Raw genomic sequence first — 19,508 nt, 5'->3', positions numbered from 1 at the left:
CGGAAACATTTTGAGAGCAGGATCTAAAATTTTCCGGCAACAAAATCCGATCGTTTCTAGAGAATTCCAATGAACAAAGTGCCACGCATGCTCAGACTAAATTACGAGACCAGAGCTATTGGCTACTAGCCTCAATGTAGTCCCGTCGTACACAACGAACGTCATCTCGTTCCAAACAATTGGATTTTCTGACAACTTTGTCCGACCGTGTGTATGCAACACAAGTTTCGGCCAAAATCGACCAGATTTTGTGGTCGGAATGTCCGACCGCGTGTACAGGGCATTACTGTTGGCATGAAACCGGACTGATAGTAGCCCTCACCTTTTCTTCTCCAGACGAGTTTTTTTCCGGATGCCCCAAACAATCGGAAAGGAGATTCATCAGAGGAAATGACTTTGCCCCCAGTCCTCGGCAGTCCAATCTTTGTACTTTTTGCAGATCATCAGTCTGGTGAGAAGTGACACCAGGCCATCCTCCAAAAGTCTTCTCCTCGCTGTGGCTGCAGATGTACCCACACCTGACTGCTGCCATCCCTGAGCAAGCTCTGCACTGGTGGTGCCCCAATCCCGCAGCTGAATCAACTGACCTGGAACTTGCTGGACTTTCTTGGGCGCCCTGAAGCCTTCTTCACAAATGCAGCGGAAATTTTTTATTTTTTTATGGGATTAAAGAGGAGTTCCAAAAAATTAAAAGGCAGCACCTACAAATACTGTAGCTGCTGTCTTTTACTATAAAGACACTTACCTTTCCAGCAGTGGCGGTCCATCCATACGGGGCACAGGAGCGCTGTCCCCCTAATCCATATGTACGGCCCCTAATCTTCATGCAGGGCGCCTGATGCATGGATTTCAATGGGTTTTTTATTTTATTTTTAGAAGCACGTGATTAAAGCCTGAGGCTCTAATTGGCATTAAAAAAGGTGAGCCCACCCAGTTGCGTGACAATGGCAAATTAATAACGTCTTTCTGATTCTCCTCCTGGCCAATCAGGAAGCGGGTTCTGAGGCTCGACAACTGATTGACCGAGAGGAGAAGTGATCCTATTGGCTACCTAGGAGGAGGGGGGAGGAGACACACTGTGGAATCCGCCGTGATGTGGAGGAGGATTAGACACTGGGGAAGTTGCTGCCTGCCACCCTGAGGAAGCGCTGCCCGTGACCCGCATGGGGTAAGTGCGGGGCTAGTGACCCGACCAACTGGTGGGTACATTGTTTGCCGCCTCCCAAAAAAAATATACCACCAGCCGCCGCTGCTGTCCAAGGAGCCTGTGATGTCAGAACCCCAAGCCGGCCCGTCCATCAGCTCCAGGTGCAGGCGCCGGCATACTTACTAAGGGAAACAGGAAGTGAAGCCCTTCGAGCCGGGGGGGGGGGGGGCAGGGACGAGTCTTGCTGTCTATTTCAATGGACCCAGCAGCAGGACTCATGAGCGTGCCTGCACGGGTGCCCCGTTACATTGTTGCAGTGTGTAGTAGTAGTAATGGTTACATTGTTGCAGTGTGTAGTAATAGTGGTTACATTGTTGCAGTGTGTAGTAGTAGTAGTGGTTACATCGTTGCAGTGTGTAGTAGTGATGGTTACATTGTTGCAGTGTGTAGTAGTAGTAATGGTTACATTGTTGCAGTGTGTAGTAGTAGTAGTAGTAATGGTTACATTATTGCAGTGTGTAGCAGAGGTTACATTGTTACAGTGTTTAGTCGTAGTGGTTACATTGTTGCAGTGTGTAGTATTAGTGGTTACATTGTTTCAGTGTGTAGTGTAAGTAATGGTTACATTGTTGCAGTGTGTAGTGTAAGTAATGGTTATATTGTTGCAGTGTGTAGTTGTGGTAGTTACATTTTTGCAGTGTATAGTAGTAATGGTTACATTGTTTCAGTGTGTAGTAGTAGTAGTGGTGGTTACATTGTTGCAGTGTGTAGTGGTTACATTGTTGTATTGTGTAGTAGTAGTGGCTACATTGTTGCAGTGTATAGTGGTTCCAATGTTGCAGTGAGTAATAGTAGTGGTTACATCATTGCAGTGTGTAGTAGTAGTAGTGGTCGTTACATTGTTGCAGTTTGTAGTATTAGCTGTTACATTGTTGCAGTGTGTAGTAGTAGTGGTTACATTTTTGCAGTGTGTAGTGGTTACATTGTTGCAGTGTGTAGTAGCAGTAGTGGTTACATTGTTGCAGTGTGTAGTAGTGGTTACATTGTTGCAGTGTGTAGTGGTTACATTGTTGCAGTATGTAGTAGTAGTAGTTACATTGTTGCAGTGTGTAGTGGTTACATTGTTGCAGTGTGTAGTAGTGGTTACATTGTTACAGTGTTTAGTAGTAGTGGTTACATTGTTGCAGTGTATAGTAGTAGTTACATTGTTGCTGTGTGTAGTAGTAGTGGTTACATTGTTGCAGTGTGTAGTAGTAGTAGTAGTGGTTACATTGTTGCAGTGTGTATTAGTAATAGTGGTTACATTGTTGCTGTGTGTAGTAGTAGTGGTTACATTGTTTCAGTGTGTAGTAGTAGTGGTTAGATTGTTGCAGTGTGTAGTAGTGGTTACGTTGTTGCAGTGTGTAGTAGTGGTTACATTGTTGCAGTGTGTAGTAGTAGTGGTTACATTGTTGCGGTGTCTCCGGGGGAGGTGTGTGTATGGAGAGCGGCAGTGAGGAGGCAGCAGAGAGCTGTGATGATGAATCCCGGAGAGGGGAGAGGCAGCAGAGTCACATTCCTCCTCCTCCTCCTCCTCCCTCCTCTCCTCCTCACATTATACACTCCTCTTTCTCCCCCCAGCCTCTTCCTCCATCGCCTCCGGAGCCTGGATCCCCAGAAAGCGGGGTCACCCCCTGACAGCCCTCCCCCAACATGCTCCATCCAGCCAGGAGATCACAGTGACTGTAGGACTTCCAGGACCTCCTGCCAGATCCTCAGCAGATCCTCGGGGATCCCAGCCCGGACACAGTGTGTGTGTGTGTGTGTGAAGGACTTGTGGAGGAAGGGATCCGGGGAGTCCAGCCAGGTCGGAGGAGGAGGAGGTGGAGGAGGAGGGATCGGTGGAGTTGTAGGGATTGAAGGACAAGGCTGACTTGGAGATCAGAAAGGAAAACAGATCGGCAGGAAGGACAGTGAGAGATCAGCCCAGCATGGATGAGCAAGGCAGGCTGCTCCAGGCCAGGGGGGTCGGCATTCCAGGGCTCCCAATTCATGGGGGGCCCCAGACCCTCACCCCCCACCCCATGCACGACGCCTCTTCAGACAATGGGGAGCCCAGGAAGCAAGACATTGGTGATATTTTACAACAGATCATGACCATTACAGACCAGAGCCTGGATGAAGCTCAAGCAAAGTGAGTAGAGGAGGAGGAGGAGGAGGTGGTGGGGGTGGTGTGTGTGTGTGGGGGGGGGGGGGGTGAGGCCTATAGAAATATAAAACTGGATCTACAATATACATATTCATTGTATGATCACCTATAGAGCTTCCCTTCCCGTCTGATCATCTGTGGTTGCTCAATCAGAAGAATTATTTTTAGATAACTTTTCTACATTGTTTTCTTTTTACTTCCTAAATAAAATCAAAACTTTTTAATGTCCATAAGAGTCCTAAATAGCTGGAGGAAGGTCCGGGGTGCTGAGAATCTTTATTTTTCAAGATTTTTTTTTTATATAAATATAACAGCAATCCTAAACTTTTGTGCCATGTTGTTGTTGTTCTTTTTACTTCCTAAATTAGATCAAAACTTTGTAAAGTCAATCAATGGGATAAAAAGTGTGTTTTTTTTTTTTATTACATTTTTATGTAACACAAAAGCTGTTAAATGTATAGAATAAAAAGAAAAGTCCTAATAAAAGAAAAGGCAACACAAGACCAGAAAATGTGGCAAATGCTGGCCCATAGAATCACACCACAGAATGGAGAACATCGTCAATATACCCAAAAGTTTCTGTGTGTGTATGGATAGATAGATAGATAGATAGATAGATCTTTTGAATATTGGGACATGTCGCTAAGATTTATTTATCAGCCAAGTTTTCTTCATTGTGTTCTCCAAAACTTTTTAATGTGTTGAGTTATGGAGTCATCTCTACAAAGGCTGACTTTGCCAACTAGTCTCCATTACACAAAAGGTATATATTGAGGTCTGTGTATTGTACTCACCTATAGGACATTGCTTTCTCTGTACTGTGCGCTCACCTAAAAGACATTCCTCGTTCTGTATTGTGTGCTCCTCCTATAGAGCATTGCCTTTCCTGTATTGTGTGCTCACCTACAGAACATTCCTTCCCCGATATTGGGTGCTCATTCATAGAACTTTGCTTTCCCTGTAATAAGTGTTCACCATTACAACGTTTCTTCCCCTGTAATACCTGCTCTCCGATAGAACATTGCTAGGCCTCTATTGTGTGCTCACCTATATATTATTAATGTCATTATTCTACAGGATTTCTATAGCATTACTTTCCCTGTATTGAATGTACACCTACAGAACATAGCTTCTCTTGTAGTGTGTGAACACCTATAGAATGTTGCTTTTCCTGTAATGTGTGTTTATCTAAACAACGTTGCTTTCCCTGTAATATTGGTGTGCTTGCCTATAGATCCCTGCTTTTCCTGCATTAAGTGTACAACTATAGAACATTGCAAGGCCTCTATTGTGTGCTCACCTATAGAGTATTGCTTTCCCTGTATTAAGTGTTCACTTATAGAACATAGCTTCTCCTGTACTGTGTACCTATAGAACATTGCTTTCCCTGAACTGTGCACCTATAGATTATTGCTTTCCCTGAACTGTACCCCTATAGATCATTGCTTCCCCTGAACTGTGCACCCATAGAACATTGATTTCCCTGAACTGTGAGCCCACCTATAGAACATTGCTTTCCCTGTATCGTGTTCCCACCTATAGATTGTTCCTTTCCCTGTATCATGTTCCCACCCATAGAACATTGCTTTCCCTGGACTGTGAGACCACCTATAGATTGTTCCTTCCCCTGTATTGTGCTCCCACATATAGATCATTGCTTTGCAAGAGCAATCCCTGAGTATTTCTTGGCTGCTCACCCAACATAATTATTTATAAATACAATATGAACGTTTGTACATTTTTGTTTTTCCTTTATTTTTATTTTTTTATTTTTTTTACTTCCTAAATGAGATCCAAACTTGCTTTGTTTAACAATAAGTTATGAGTGCCTGTTGTTTAAATTCAGTGACCCAATCATCTCTACAAACAAAGGCCGATTGGCCCAACTTTGCTAGACGGCCCCCATGTATAAGAAAAGCGTACACAGGAGGCTGTGCTGTGCTCTCAGCTTGTTTTCCTGTATTGTGTGCTCACCTATAACACATTCTTATCCTTGCACTGTTTGCTCACCTATAGAGCATTTCTTCCCCTATATTTTGTGCTCACATATAGGTTATTGTTTCCCCTATATTGTGTGCTCATCTAGAGTGTTGCTGCTCCTGTATTGTGTGCTCTGTTATATCACAATGCTTCCCCTATATTGCATGCTTACCTATAGATCATTGCTCCCCCTATAGATAATTGGTTCCCCTGTATTGTACACTCACCTATAGAACATTGCTTGTTCTGTATTGTGCACTCCTCTATAGAATATTGTTTTCCATGTATTATGTACTCACCTATACAGAATTGCTTTCCCTATGCTGTGTACTCACCTATAGAACATAGCTTGTTCTGTCTTGTGTGTTCACCCTTGGAACATGGCGTGTTCTGTATTGTGTGCTCACCTATAGAACATTTCTTCCCCTGTATTGTGTGCTCCTCTATAGAATATTGTTTTCCATGTATTATGTACTCACCTATACAGCATTGCTTTCCTTATGCTGTGTGCTCACCTATAGAACAGTGCTTGTTCTGCATTGTATGCTTACCTACAGTACAGAACATTTCTTCCCCTATAGGTTCCTCCCCGTATTGTGTGCTCACCTAGAGTGTTGCTGCTCCTGTATTGTGTGCTCTATTATATCACAATGATATTATTTTCTCACCTATAGAGTGTTGCTTCCCCTGTATTGTGTGTTCACCTATAGAACGTTGCTTGTTCTGTATTGTGCCCCCCTATAGAATATTATTTCCATGTATTATGTACTCACAGCATTGCTTTCCTTATGCTGTGTGCTCACCTATAGAATAGTGCTTGTTCTGCATTGTGTGCTCACCTACAGTACAGAACATTTCTTCCCCTATATTGCGCGCTCACCTATAGAATGTTGCTTTGCAATACCCATCACTGGATAATCTGTGGATTCTCACCCAACATAATTATTTATAAATACATTCTTTTGTAATGTACATTGTTTATTTTCTCTTCCTTCACAACTTTCTTTATTTGTAAATAAAGTATCAGTGCTTGTTTTTAATTCAGTGACCCAATCATGTCTACAAAGGCCAAGTGGCCAACATTGCTAGACGGCCCCCATTTATAAGATGAACTTGTGAGCCCCCCCCCCATGTAGGAAGGTTGATCTATGCGGAAGCATGACCCTGTGTTCTGGTACTGATAATAGAATTTCTATATGTGTGTAAACATGGGCACATGGGCACAGAAGATGAGATATATGGAGGGTATGGAGTCTGCTGTACAGCCTATTGTTCTGTTAGCTGCCATTTTAGGCTACAGGAGGCTTAAAAGTGACAGGTTTTTTTTCTCCCTCTCTCTCTCTATGGGGTTACTAGACCGGAAGTGAGCTGTGTGTTGGAAAATATCACTCCCCTCAATACTACCTGCACGTAAAATATTTTTAGTCTTAAAGTTCTTAAATTTGGATAAATAGAGTGAATATATATATATATATATATATATATATATATATATATATATATATATATGTGTGTATCCCCACAGCTATTACCTTTTTGTATCAGTTGACCCTCTCTCTTATGCCGCGTACACGTGATCGGAATTTTGGTCGGAAAAAGCTCTGATGGTTTTCCCGACGGAATTCCGAAGGGATTTCACTCAAGCTGTCTTACATACACACGGTCACACCAAATTCCGACCGTCAAAAACGCGGTGACGTACAACAAGTACGACGGGACTAGAAAAAGGAAGTTCAATAGCTTCCCTCTCATAGTTAAATCTGAGCATGCGTGAGTTTTTGCACGTCGGAATTGCAAATGGATTTTCGGATAGGAACTTTTTCCGACCAAAAAAATTGAGAACATGCTCTCAATTTTTTGCTGCCCGAAACTCGGCCAGCAAAAGTCCGATGGAGCTTACACAAGATCGCATTTTCTGACCAAAAGCTCTCATCTGTCTTTTGCTGGCCGAATTTCCGATCATGTGTACGCGACATTGGATTGTAAGCTCCAACAAGCAGGGCTCTTTGATTCCTCTTGTACCAAATTGTAATCTAACTGTAATGTCCACCTTTATTTATTTTAATTGCTGGGCAAACTGTTGGTACTATATAAATCCTGTATAATAATAATAAAATAAATAAAATAAATAAATAAATAAATATATATATATACAATCTTTTTAATTGCATGAGACAAGGGAACTTCCTTCCCTCTCATTATTCTTGAACTACAACTTCCAGCATGTCCCTTAGCATGTTGACACTTGTATTTTGCAGCAGGGCATTTGAGTTTCCACAAATTATCGTCCTTCAACCTATGTCATTAAATAGCCCTTATCATCCACCTTTCTCCAGGCCATTACATGACACAATACCTCCTCATTTCACTTGCAGTAAAGGTCTAATTGCATTTAAAGGGCATTATTCAAATTAGCTCCATTTGCTAGTAAATGCAATGTATTGAGGCTTTTTTTTTATTATGTTTATTTGCCCTTTAAATGTGTTGTTTACCCCACAAAAGTGCGAAAAAGTTTTGAACTTTTAGCAAGTGGAAGTTTATCTTCACAGCAGTGTCATGTAATTATATCAATTAACATTTTAAATGAATTTATATGGCTCTCAAAGGACATAATGAGATGTAAATGAGTGTGTTGTATTATGAATGGGTGTATGTTATGTACAGTATATGGTGTACTTTATGTATGTGTGTGTTTATAATCTGTGTTTGTGTGGCGATAGAGAGAGAGATATATATCCCTAATATTTTTATTTTATTTATTTTACTTATATAATATTGTTGTTTTTTTATTTTATATATTTGTGACTAAACTCCAGTTCACCCCACTGCCTTGAGGCTAATCTGTGCTACAGGCAATAGAGCTTGGCCATACATAATACAATTTTCTTGTTCAATTTTCTCTAGATTTACCTTCAACAGTGTGGTGTAAGGGCCTGCCTGATTTTATACAAATTTAAACTGTTTAGGTTTGACCTCATATTAAATGTTTTTAGTAGATCTAAAGGAAAATTGTATACTGTATGGCCAGCCTAAAACCCCATATACACTATACAACTTTTGTTGTCTGATTTCCTTTAGATTTACCAAAACCATGTAGTGCAAAGGACCTGCCTGATTGCATACTTATTGAAACTGTAATGCCGCGTACACACGATCGGAATTCTCGTCAGAAAAAGCTCTGATAGTTTTCCCGACGGAATTCCGCTCAAGCTGTCTTGCCTACATGTGGTCACAGCAAATTCCGATCATTTAGAACGCGGTGATGTACTTCCTAGACTTTCTTTATTTGTAAATAAAATATCAGTGCTTGTTTTTAATTCAGTGACCCAATCATGTCTACAAAGGCCGAGTGGGCCAACATTGCTAGACGCGGTGATGTACGCATACACACGTTCACACCAAATTCCCACCGTCTAGAACGTGGTGATGTACAACAAGTACGACGGAACTAGAAAAAGGAAGTTCAGTAGCCAATAGCTTCTGTCTCGTAGTTGAATCTGAGCATGCGTTATTTTTGGCGTGTCGGAATTGCATACACACGATCGGAATTTCCGATAGAAAGTTTTTCCGTCTGGAAAATTGAGAATGTGCTCTTAATTTTTGGCTGGCGGAAATTCGGACATCTAAGTTCCGATGGAGCATACACACGGTCGCATTTTCCGATGAAAAGCTCTCATCGGTCTTTTTCTGTCTGGAATTCCGACCGTGTGTACGCGGCATTAAGGTTTGACCTCATATTATATGGTTTCGTTAAATCTGAAAAAAAACTGCAGAAAATTGTATAGTGAGTATCCAGTTTTAGGCTCCATTCACACTTAGTGATTTTAAATTGCAGGCAGAATCGTGAAACGCGCAATGTGATTTTGACATGCTAGAGATGCTGCAGTTGCTCCAAAACTTGACTTTAAAAATTGCGAGAAGCTTGTCGCCAAAAAAGGAGCAGGAGCTTCTTTTGAGGGACAAACACGTACAGGGCAAGCTAATCGTTCTGCTAGGGCTGGTTCTTACTATGTCCGGCAACCTGTATTTTTCCGCACTGGATAAATGCAGGCCACCACTAGGGTACATAACAATTATCTTCTAAGTGCCTCATTCACAACACTGAGCTGCTGTGCAGAGGCATGGATAAAATGTCACTGTGTGTTGGAAAACTTGTTGAAAAGGTGATTATTCGTTGGTTGATGTGAGTAGCGGTTCAGCACACCGCTGTGCACATTTTTAACGCATGTTGCATTTAAATGCAACTTACTGGTGTGAACAGTGCCTATTGGAAACAATGGATTTTGGCTTGTCACAGTGTTGAGCCTGTGTTGATCAACATAGCCTAATGCACATGATGTGAATGGGCCCTAAATGAACCCAGTAACAAAAGAGCTAAGATAAAAAGACTACCAAGTCAAATCATGAATATTTGTCAAGGGACTCTATAAAGTCAGATCGAATCTCGGACTGTTCGACGAGATTCAAACCATGTATGGGCAGGCTAAATGTACTCAAATTGGGCAGCACCAGCCTGTTGGATTTTGCATGTGATCATTGCTATCAGCTATTGTAGCTGCTAGCAGTAATCACTGTGTTCTCCCAGCAGGGACAGCTCCCCCTCACCCCCGCCAGGAGAACACCGTGTCCCTATGGGAGGAATTCCCTCATCAACACTGTTAGTGTCGATGGGGGAAAATAGAAATTTTCTCCTGGTTGCAGGAAAGAAAATCGCTCCGTCTTTGGCCAGCTTTAGTCTTTTTTCACCTCTTGAGTGACTCTGTCATATCATGTTTTATGGCATATTTTTGGAGCAGCATTTTGAATCGGCCTCCCTCCACTCCAGAAACGCAACTAATGCCGCGTACGCACGATCGGTCGGACATTCCGACAACAAAATCCATGATATTTTTTCTGATGGACAAACTTGTCTTGCATACACACGGTCACACAATGTTGTCGGAAATTCCGAACGTCAAGAACGCAGTGACGTACAACAAGCCGAGAAAATTGAAGTTCAATAACCAGTACGGCTCTTCTACTTGATTCCGAGCATGCGTAGAACTTTGTGTGTCGGAATTGTGTACACACAATGGGTTTTGTTGTCGGAAAATTTGAGATCCAGATCTGAAATTTTGTGTGTCGAAAATTCCGATGGAAAATGTCCGATGGAGCCTACACTTGGTCGGAATTTCCGCCAAAAAGCTCCCATCGAACATTTTCCGTCAGAAAATCTGATTGTGTTAAAGGTCACCTGAGATGCCCTCGCTGGTGAGGGCCAGGAGGCTGCATGCCTCCGTCGATGGAGGCTCATGTACCAAATTTTAGCCCCGAGTCAGGCACAATTGATGCCCGCCCCGTGTTTTAGCTGCGATTTTTTGCCGTTTTTTTTTCACATGACAATCGTATTTGGGGTACCATTAAAAAATAATGGCATCACGAGCACGTTTGCAGGTTTTGCTCCGATTCTGGAATCACGTCCAGTCTGGCCTGGGTGGGATAAGCAGACTTTGAACACCTCAAGCCTGCTTACCTTGCGGGAGGATTAAGGTTTCACCATAAGATAAGCCACTATAGGAGGTTTCCACGATTCTCTCCTTTTTGTTGGCATAAACACGCTTGGTAAGTGGCCTCTAATGCCAATCTTAAAGTGATCGGGTCAAACCTTTTACATTTTTTAAAAGCAAAAGTCTCAGAAGATTTAGACCTAGAAGGTGTCTACTATTAACTTTTATTTGCTAGAAAATGACCTTCTCTGAAACCATATATTCTTTTATGTACTACGGAATTGTGTTCCCTAAATCAAATCTTCTCTCCACCAAGTGTCATCTCCAAACAAAATGACTTGGGTCACGTTTAGGATGTGCTTGTGGAACGAGAGAATAAAAGCTGGTGCAGCTAATCAGTCCCTTACTTAGTGACCATGTCGATTGCTTACACATGATATGTACTAACCTCCCTGGTTGCTCATGTCTCTTACCATTGCTCCCTTCCAGTGTTGCAACCTCATTCAGACTTCTGGAAGTTTTGGATGCTTGTATCCAATGATGCACACTGTGGCTCCTTCCTTCGACCACCTACAGGACTCAGCAATGATGTAGGGTTCAGGGGATAGAAGCCCATGGGGGACACAGGCATCAAGCAAGTTCGAAAGTATGAAGTCAGAGGAATGTGGTGATGTCTACAAAGAACAGGAGCAAATTTGGCCGTACATTATACAATTTTCAGCAAGTGTATGCTGCTGCATGTTCATTCCTATTCAAAAAGCCAGACCAGGTCTTTAGAAATAAATGGGGCTGTGGTTTCCATGCACAGAATGAAGAGGAGGTGGCATGGTCTATGTCGGTGGTAGGATTGCTTGGCCAGGGCTAGATCTTTAGGGTGCCTTCACTGAGGGGATGGGAGGCAAAAAGTGAAGTTGTCCTTGAGCTCTACAGGAGGATAAAGGTGTCCACACACATGACTCTATGGTTGGAAGGTCAAACCACCAAGACAACCCTTCTTTAGACTTATAACTGCATAAACATGCACACTCCAATTCGCTGACTGTGTAATCATAATATATCAGCCAGGGCAATTCTTTCTCAACCTTTTACCCCTGAGGAACCCTTTAAATTTTCAGATCTCGGGTAACCCCTGCTAAAATCAACTCACTGCAGGTCAGTGGGAAGAATGCAACTTATATTGGAGGCTGCATGCCCCCGTCGGTGAGGGCCAGGAGGCTGAATGCCCCTGTCGATGGCGGCCAGGAGGCTGACTGGTGCATACAATGGCAAGCAATCACTATTATGCCGCGTATACACGATCGAATTGTCCGGCGGACTAAGAATGACGCATGTTCAGAAGCCAGTATGAGAAGGAAGCTATTGGATACGGGCTATTGAACTTCCTTTTTCTAGTCCCGTCTTTCATGCTGTACGTCATCGCATTAGAAATCGCCGGATTTTCGGAGTGTCTGTGTGTGGCCAAGTCCGTTCCTAATAAAGTCTGGCGGATTGTTTTCCTTTTTTTTTGCCGGACCAAGTCTGCCGGACAATTGGATCGTGTGTACGCGGCATTATAGACAGCCAGGAAGATCGCTGGTTTCATGCAGCTGGCTCTGCTAAGTGGCCATGGACCCGAAAATATGCAGACACCATCAAATGGGAGGCCAATCAGTCACAGAGGAACAGCTGGTTGAGAATGACTGAGCCAGTGGCTATGCAGCCCACCTACGAGCCCTTTCACACTGAGCCACCCTGAGCATCAGTGGCACTATTTTTAGCGCCTATTTACTGGCGTTTTAGTGGCGCTAAAGGGGTTAAATCTGCCCGCAAAACACCGCTGCAGTGGCGGTATCACTCCGCTGCCCCATTGTTTTCAATGGGGCAGGAGCAGTGTATTCACTGCTGCAAAGAAGCTGCTGGCAGGACTTTTTGTGATGTCCTGCCAGCGCAGCGCCCCAGTGTGAAAGCACTCGGGCTGTCACACTGGGTTTGCAGCTGAGGCATTTTTCATGCGCTTCAGAGGTGATATTTTTAGCGCTGTAGTGCCTGAAAAACGCCTCGGTGTGAAAGGGGTCCAACTGTGGCTGAAATATGACATTTGGTTGAGCTCATATATTGCTGTTGCTGTGGGTCGGGTCATTCAGTATTCACCTTTTCAATTTTTGTGAACGTACAATTTTTAAAGTGGAGCTTCACTCTCACAATCAACATTGATTATCTTTATTCCCCATGCTGCTAAACATTAGTAAATAAATAGGAAAGTATATCATATTTACTTGTGTTAAACTTTTTTTCATTAATTTCATTTCATTTTTTTTCATTTTTCCTTCATTTCATTCATTTTTATCAGTTACCAGGGGCGGACTGACCATTGGGGCACTCGGGCACTGCCCGAGGGCCCCATGCCACCAGGGGGCCCCATCAGGGTTGCCAGCCTCAATAAAACCAGGGACAGTATGTAAAAATCTGTATTTTTTTAAAAATCCCAAGATATATATATATATATAGCTGCCCCGCCTCTTCAGTACCTTTTCAGTGTGTGCATGTGTATTCTGTGTGTGTATACTGTATGTGTGTGTGTGTGTGTGTGTGTGTGTGTGTATACTGTGTGGCTCCATAATCTCCTATTGCCCAGGGGCCCCATGAGTTGTCATTCCGCCCCTGTCAGTTACTTCCTAGTTTTCTGCCTTGGCAAATTATATAATACATCCCAGGAGTTTTCAGTTTTTCTCAGCTAAACGCACGTTCCTACATGCTCATGCCTGAGCTAAGGGCAGATAGATTACAAGAAGTAAATGCTCCATGAATCATTTGCTCTTACTCAAAATGGACAGGGCCAGAAATGTTGGGGGGGGGGGGGTGGCAGCATTTTTCTCAACAAAATAAAGCATGGAGACATGGATAGTTGGGGGGCGTTTGCTTTATATATGAAAAATTAATAAGGCATCACATACCCTTATGTATTTATACATGGTGATCATTTATTATTATTATTATACAGGATATCACAGACACTGGACGTTTTTACAGTGGCTGTTGGCTTCAGACGTTTTTTTTTTGTTTTTTTCTGCGGTCAATAAACTCTCCAGCATGTTATCCTATGTGTCCATGCACACATTAGCTGTTATCAGCAGTTTTTGTCAGGAACTAGTGGGTTTGCTGTTATTGCTGTTATTCTGCATTTTTTATCAGCGTTTTTGAGCCATAAGCTTTTATAAGAGTATAGTTTTATAAAAAATGCTCAATTTAAAACCGTGAAAGGGTTAAAAGGGTTAAAAGCACTGCAAAACGGTGCTGCAGCAGTGCTTTGCCAGTGGTATAGCCGCACTGCCCCAGTGATTTCAATGGGCAGGAACTGCGGAGGAGCGGTATACACACCAATCCAAAGATGCGCCTAGCAGGACTTTTTTTTACCGTCCTGCCAGTGCACCGTTCCAGTATGTTAGCCCTCTGGGCTTTCACACTGGAGACACAGCAGCTGCTGTTTCAGGTCGGTCGGCAGGCCCTATTTTTAAAAACCACCTTCCATTCATTTCAGTGTGACTTTTTTTCACACTGAGCGGTGCGTTAGGAAATGTCCTACAAGCAGCATCTTTGTAGCGATTGGGAGCATTGTATACGGCGCTTCCAAAACGTCCTGCCCATTGAAATGAATGGGCAGCACTTCCAAAGCTCCTGAAAAGCGATTCGGAAGTTCCGCAACCTTGACACTTTTAACTCCTTCTTTGGGGTTAGAAGCGTCCCGCTAGTAACCGAAAGGCGCAGCTTAAACAGCGCTAAAGCGCCGCTAAAATGAGCATCACTTTTTCCTTTTTTTTTTTTTCCTCATTTCATGCCGGGGTTGTATGTTGGGTGTATGTTGTTTGTTATCTGTGATGTTTTTGTATGAAAAAAACAATAATAAAGAATGATTTGTTAAAAAAAAAAAAATGATCGGTGCTTTAGCGCTAATGTGAAAAAAAAAAGAAAAGTCAGCAGCTACAAATACTATAGCTGCTGACTTTTAATATTAGGGCACTTTCCTGTCCAGGGAACCTGCGATATTGGCATCCCAGCTGATCTTCAGATCGACTCTCGGGTGCTGCCGCTGCAACTCCTGGTAAGGGAACCCAGCAGTGAAGCCTTCACAGCTGGTTGCCTACTGCGCTTGGGCGCAGAGCTTTCTAATTGGCCTGGCGGCGGGGAAAGCAGGAGGGGGGCAAACTTCTGGGAGATCGGGCCACCCCCCCCCCCCCCCATCTCCAGAAGTGTCAAAAAAAAAAAATGTCCCCATTTTAAGGTGCCAAATGGGAGGAGGAGGGGGGAAGTGTATAAGTGGAAGTTCCACTTTTGGGTGAAATTCCCCTTTAAAGTGCTTGAAAACCCTTACAAACAACTTTGACCTACAGGTAAGACTAGATTAAGGCTTACCTGTAGGTCCAAGATAAGATATTTACTAAAAGACAGTGAAAGCGGCACGCAGGCGCACTATCGCCGTTAGCGGCATTCCGCTGCTAACGCGGGAGTGACGCCATAACTGCTCTGGCGCTGTGAGTGGCCGGAGCAGCGATACCAGGAAGAAGATGGATGCTCCGGACTACAGGGGACATCGGTGACTTCGCTGGCTCCTGTGTCAGGTAAGTGACACATAATGGGCTACTATGCGATGCATAGTAGTTCATTATGCTTTACCTTTGCAGGGAATGAAAGAGGAAGTAAACTCATCAGGGTTTACTTCCTCTTTAAGTTGAATTATTCTCCAAATTTTTTAGTAGAACGATTAAATAAAGTGATCTACAGATAACCACTAGAGGGAGAATCAAATGATCTTTGTAGTAATATGGCAGACATAGAAATATGAACTGACAAGCATGTGAAAATTATATACAAGTCACCTTCCAAAACTACATTCAGGTAATAGGTGCGGTGAAAGCTCGATTGCGTAATCTTTGATGAGTCGCTGTACTGGCCCTTTAAGAAGTCAGGTCACCTAGTGCTGTATTTTCTCCCGAGAACAATAGATCTTTTGTGCCTTCTATTAAATCCTGCTAAAGAGCACAGCACTCACTCCGGATCCCCTAATATAGACTTTGCTTCAGCCTGTTGGCTGCTCCAGGTATTCAGTTGCAGAATTATTGACATTTAGCTCCCCCCCTATAAAGGGCATGTTGATGACAACATTGCTAATCCCATAAAGCTATGTTGTTATACCAGACGTGGCAGAACGTACATCGCTGTCCTTTGTACAGCAGAGATATTAATTCGCTCCATAAACCTTCAGGAACCCACGTTGATCCTATAACATCTCTCACATTACTTGTGCATTGGTGAAGGACGGGTATCCTGTCATTTATCCACCTAAGGACCGAGCCTCTTTTTGAGATTTGTTGTTTACAAGTTAAAAATGTTTGTTTTTGTTTTTTTGCTAGAAAATTACGTAGAACCCCCAAACATTTATACATTTTTTTTTCTAACACCCTAGAGAATAAAATGGCGGTCGTTGCAATACTTTCTGTGACACCGTATTTGCACAGCGGTCTTACAGTTTTTTTGTAAAAAATAAAATTTTTGGAATTAAAAAATAAAGTAAATTTGACACTCAAAATGTCACGCTTCAAAATTGTGCCCGCTCGTGAAATGGCGACAAACTTTTACTCTTAAAAATCCATAGGTGACGTTTAAGAAAAAAATCTACAGGTTGCATATTTTGAGTTACAGAGGAGGTATAGGGCTAGAATTATTACTCTCGCTCTACTGATCGCGGTGATATCTCACATGTGTGGTCTGAACACCGTTTTCATATGCGGTCGCTTCTCTACGTGAACTGGGCCAGGCGGGGAGTGTTTAAAAAATGTTTTCTTATTTATTTGACCTTTTATTTTTATTTGTTTACACTGTTCTTTTACAAAATTAAATTGTATCACTTTTATTCCTAATACAAGGAATGTAAACATCACTTGTAATAGGAAAAAAAAGCACAACAAGACCTCTTAAATATGAGATCTGGGGTCAAAAAGACCTCACATCTCATATCTACACTAAGATTAAAAAAAATTAAAAAAAATTGTCATTTAAAAAAAAAAAAAAAATGAAAAAAATGGCCCTTTTAAGAGCTATGGGCGGAAGTGACGTTTTGACGTCGCTTCCACCCTGCTATCGTATGGAGACGGGTGGGGGCTATCTTCCCCTCACTCATCTCCATACCACACAAGGGACAGCATCCGATCGCCTCCACCGATGTCCATGGCTCCGGTAAGCAGCTGAGGGCACCGGAGCGTGGCGGGAGGGAGGGGGCCCTCTCCCGCCGCCAATAAAAGTGATCTTGTAGTGAATCTGCTACAGAGACAGAGGGGTCTAAGACAGCACTGAAACGCAGTGGCGGCCCGTCTGTTAGAGGCGCACAGTCGCCGCCTATCCATGCATCCATCTACATACAGGGCGCCGGACTATGGATTCCCGTGACCCGATTGGATCCTATTGCACGTCTAGGAGGGAGGAGACGCACAGCAGAAGCCACTGTGATGCTGAGGAGGAGGAGACACGATAGAAACCAGCGCCCGTAGGAGTGCTGCCGCCCGCAACCTAGATGAGGCAAATGCGGGGCTGGGTGACCGACAGACCGCGAGACCCGAACAACTGGGGGGCATCAGGCCAACCCCCCCCCCATTATTGCTGCATGTGTCCCCATTTAAGGAGAGTCACCATATTTGTCCTGTTTACCATTATCGGTGAAAATAAAAGAAAACCCCAAATTTTGGGTTGTCACCACTAAAGTAATAGAGGGGGAATCTTCCAATGTGGACACTGGTTCTGGTGATCTCGGGGTCCCCAAGGAGTAATTTAATGTGCAGGAATTTCCTCTCACTTCCTGTTTGGCCTGTATGGGAAAGGAAGTGAAGGGAAATCTCAGAATTGAGACACAGATGGTGAAAAAAATTAATCTAACAGGGGTTCTAACCTTTCATTGCTCTATCCAAGATGGAAAAAAAGTGCCTACAGTTCTACTTTTAGTTTTAGGTATGGCTGTTTTTTGTATAATTGCATTGATCCAGCTTGTATGTGTCACCCTGGATGATTCCGGCGGAGATGGAAATTGCTGTTGTAGGTTCTGCAGGTAACACATGGGGAGATTTACTAACACTGGAGCACACAGAATCTGGTGCAGCTCTACATAGAAACCAATCATCTTCCAGGCTTATGCCCACGTTCACACTGAGGGCGGGTTTGAAATTGTGCGAGTTTCAAACTGCCATTTCAGTCCAACTTTGGGGGGGCGATCTGACAGAGATCTGTGCAGGTTTCTGTCTATTGAAATCGCCCATCAAGTCGCCAAAAGTTGTGCGGAAACTATTTTTGGGAATCGGGTCGGCACTGCAAAAGCCGGCATCGCACCAATTCGGACAGTGCCATTGCCAGCAATAGGCTTCCGATTGGACATGTCATATCAGCCCAATGTGAATGGGGGCTTATTGTTAAAAGCTTAATTGAACAAGCTTAAGTCAGAAGCTGATTGGTTATTATGCACAGATGCACCAGATTCTGTGTTCACCAGTTTTTAGTAAAATCTCCCCCAGAGGGTCGCTTGCTCGGCACGGGCTCCATTCATAGAAAGCCTTGCATTTTTCCCCATGAATGGAGGGTGTTTTCTGACTGGATGAGGTGGAGAGATGGGGCAGTGACATCATGATCTCCACCCTGTCCATTCAGAAAAACATTCGGATTCATTGAGCAAAATGTTTTGTGAATGGCGCCTGTGCCAAGTGGGCGCCCCCTGTGCATGCAGCAAGGTAACTGCTCTGCATGGGATGCAGACAACAGCAGTGATCACGGTAGCAGCGGCAATACTACAGTGATTTTCCAGCTTCCACAGGTATATGTGTATACACCAGTGATGGGCAACCTTTTTGGCGTGGTGTGTCAAAAATCTGCAAAAAAACGAGCATAACTCGCGTGGTGTGTCACTTCGACAAAAAAACATAATTTTGCGCAATTTATAGTTTAAACTACAAAAATGTATAATTGCAATATATAATTGTATTTAATAAACCAAAAACAAATTATTTAACATACCTGCTTAGTAACTTCTTTGTTCATCAGTCGATTTCGTATGTTGCCCTTGATATTATTGAACTTGTTTGGGGTGCCGTGAACCAGGGCTGTGGAGTCGGCTGCTTCCAGCTCCACGTCCTCATCAACATGCCGCTCCAGCCCGCCCCTACTATGAATATTCCTAGTGACGCGAGGGCATGCTGGGCATTGTAGTTACTAACTGCACCTCCCAGCATGCCCTCATACAGCCTATGGCTCTGCAGCAGTGCAGCTGAGCCAAAACTACAATGCCCAGCATGCTCTTATACAGCCTATGGCTCTGCAGCAGTTCAATTGAGCCAAAACTACAACGCCCAGCATGCCCTGATAGGTTTGGGGTCTGCTGCAGACCCCAAACCTAAGTAGCATTATTGCTAATAATGATAATCTTTCCCCACTTTCCTTCCCCTGCTTACTGTGAAGGTCAGTCTGGCAGCGACTGCATTGCGGCCTGACTGGAGAGAGGTGCGCACTGTTCCCGCGCTCCTCTCCTGCGGGTCCTCCCGTGCTGATGACGTGTGTGCGAACGGCACGCACGCCTTACCAGCAGCCCCAGCGCTCAGAAAGGGGCTGTGCTTCACTGTCAGGTGGGGGAGATCACACGTCCTGCCCCCCCCCCCCCCCCGTTCCTCCAGCACAGATTCTTTTATCCTCGGCGGCC

General features: G+C 43.6%; 1 protein-coding gene across 2 annotated transcripts in view; it reads left to right on the top strand.

The window, feature by feature from the left end:
* Positions 1–2,718: 2,718 nt before the first annotated feature.
* Positions 2,719–19,508, top strand: part of PBX2 (PBX homeobox 2) — a 76,083-nt gene continuing 59,293 nt past the window's right edge. For both annotated transcript variants that reach the window (XM_077483806.1, XM_077483802.1), the window contains exon 1: positions 2,719–3,320. In XM_077483806.1, coding sequence (XP_077339932.1) covers positions 3,118–3,320 — 203 coding nt within the window. In that variant the 5' untranslated portion in view covers positions 2,719–3,117. The remainder of the gene's footprint in view (positions 3,321–19,508) is intronic.

Source organism: Lithobates pipiens, unplaced genomic scaffold (assembly GCF_037356315.1).
Source record: "Lithobates pipiens isolate NorthernLeopardFrog02 unplaced genomic scaffold, aLitPip1_a1.2 Scaffold_1, whole genome shotgun sequence".
In the NCBI taxonomy this organism is placed as follows: domain Eukaryota; kingdom Metazoa; phylum Chordata; class Amphibia; order Anura; family Ranidae; genus Lithobates; species Lithobates pipiens.
This window is presented reverse-complemented; position numbering and strand designations above follow the sequence as displayed.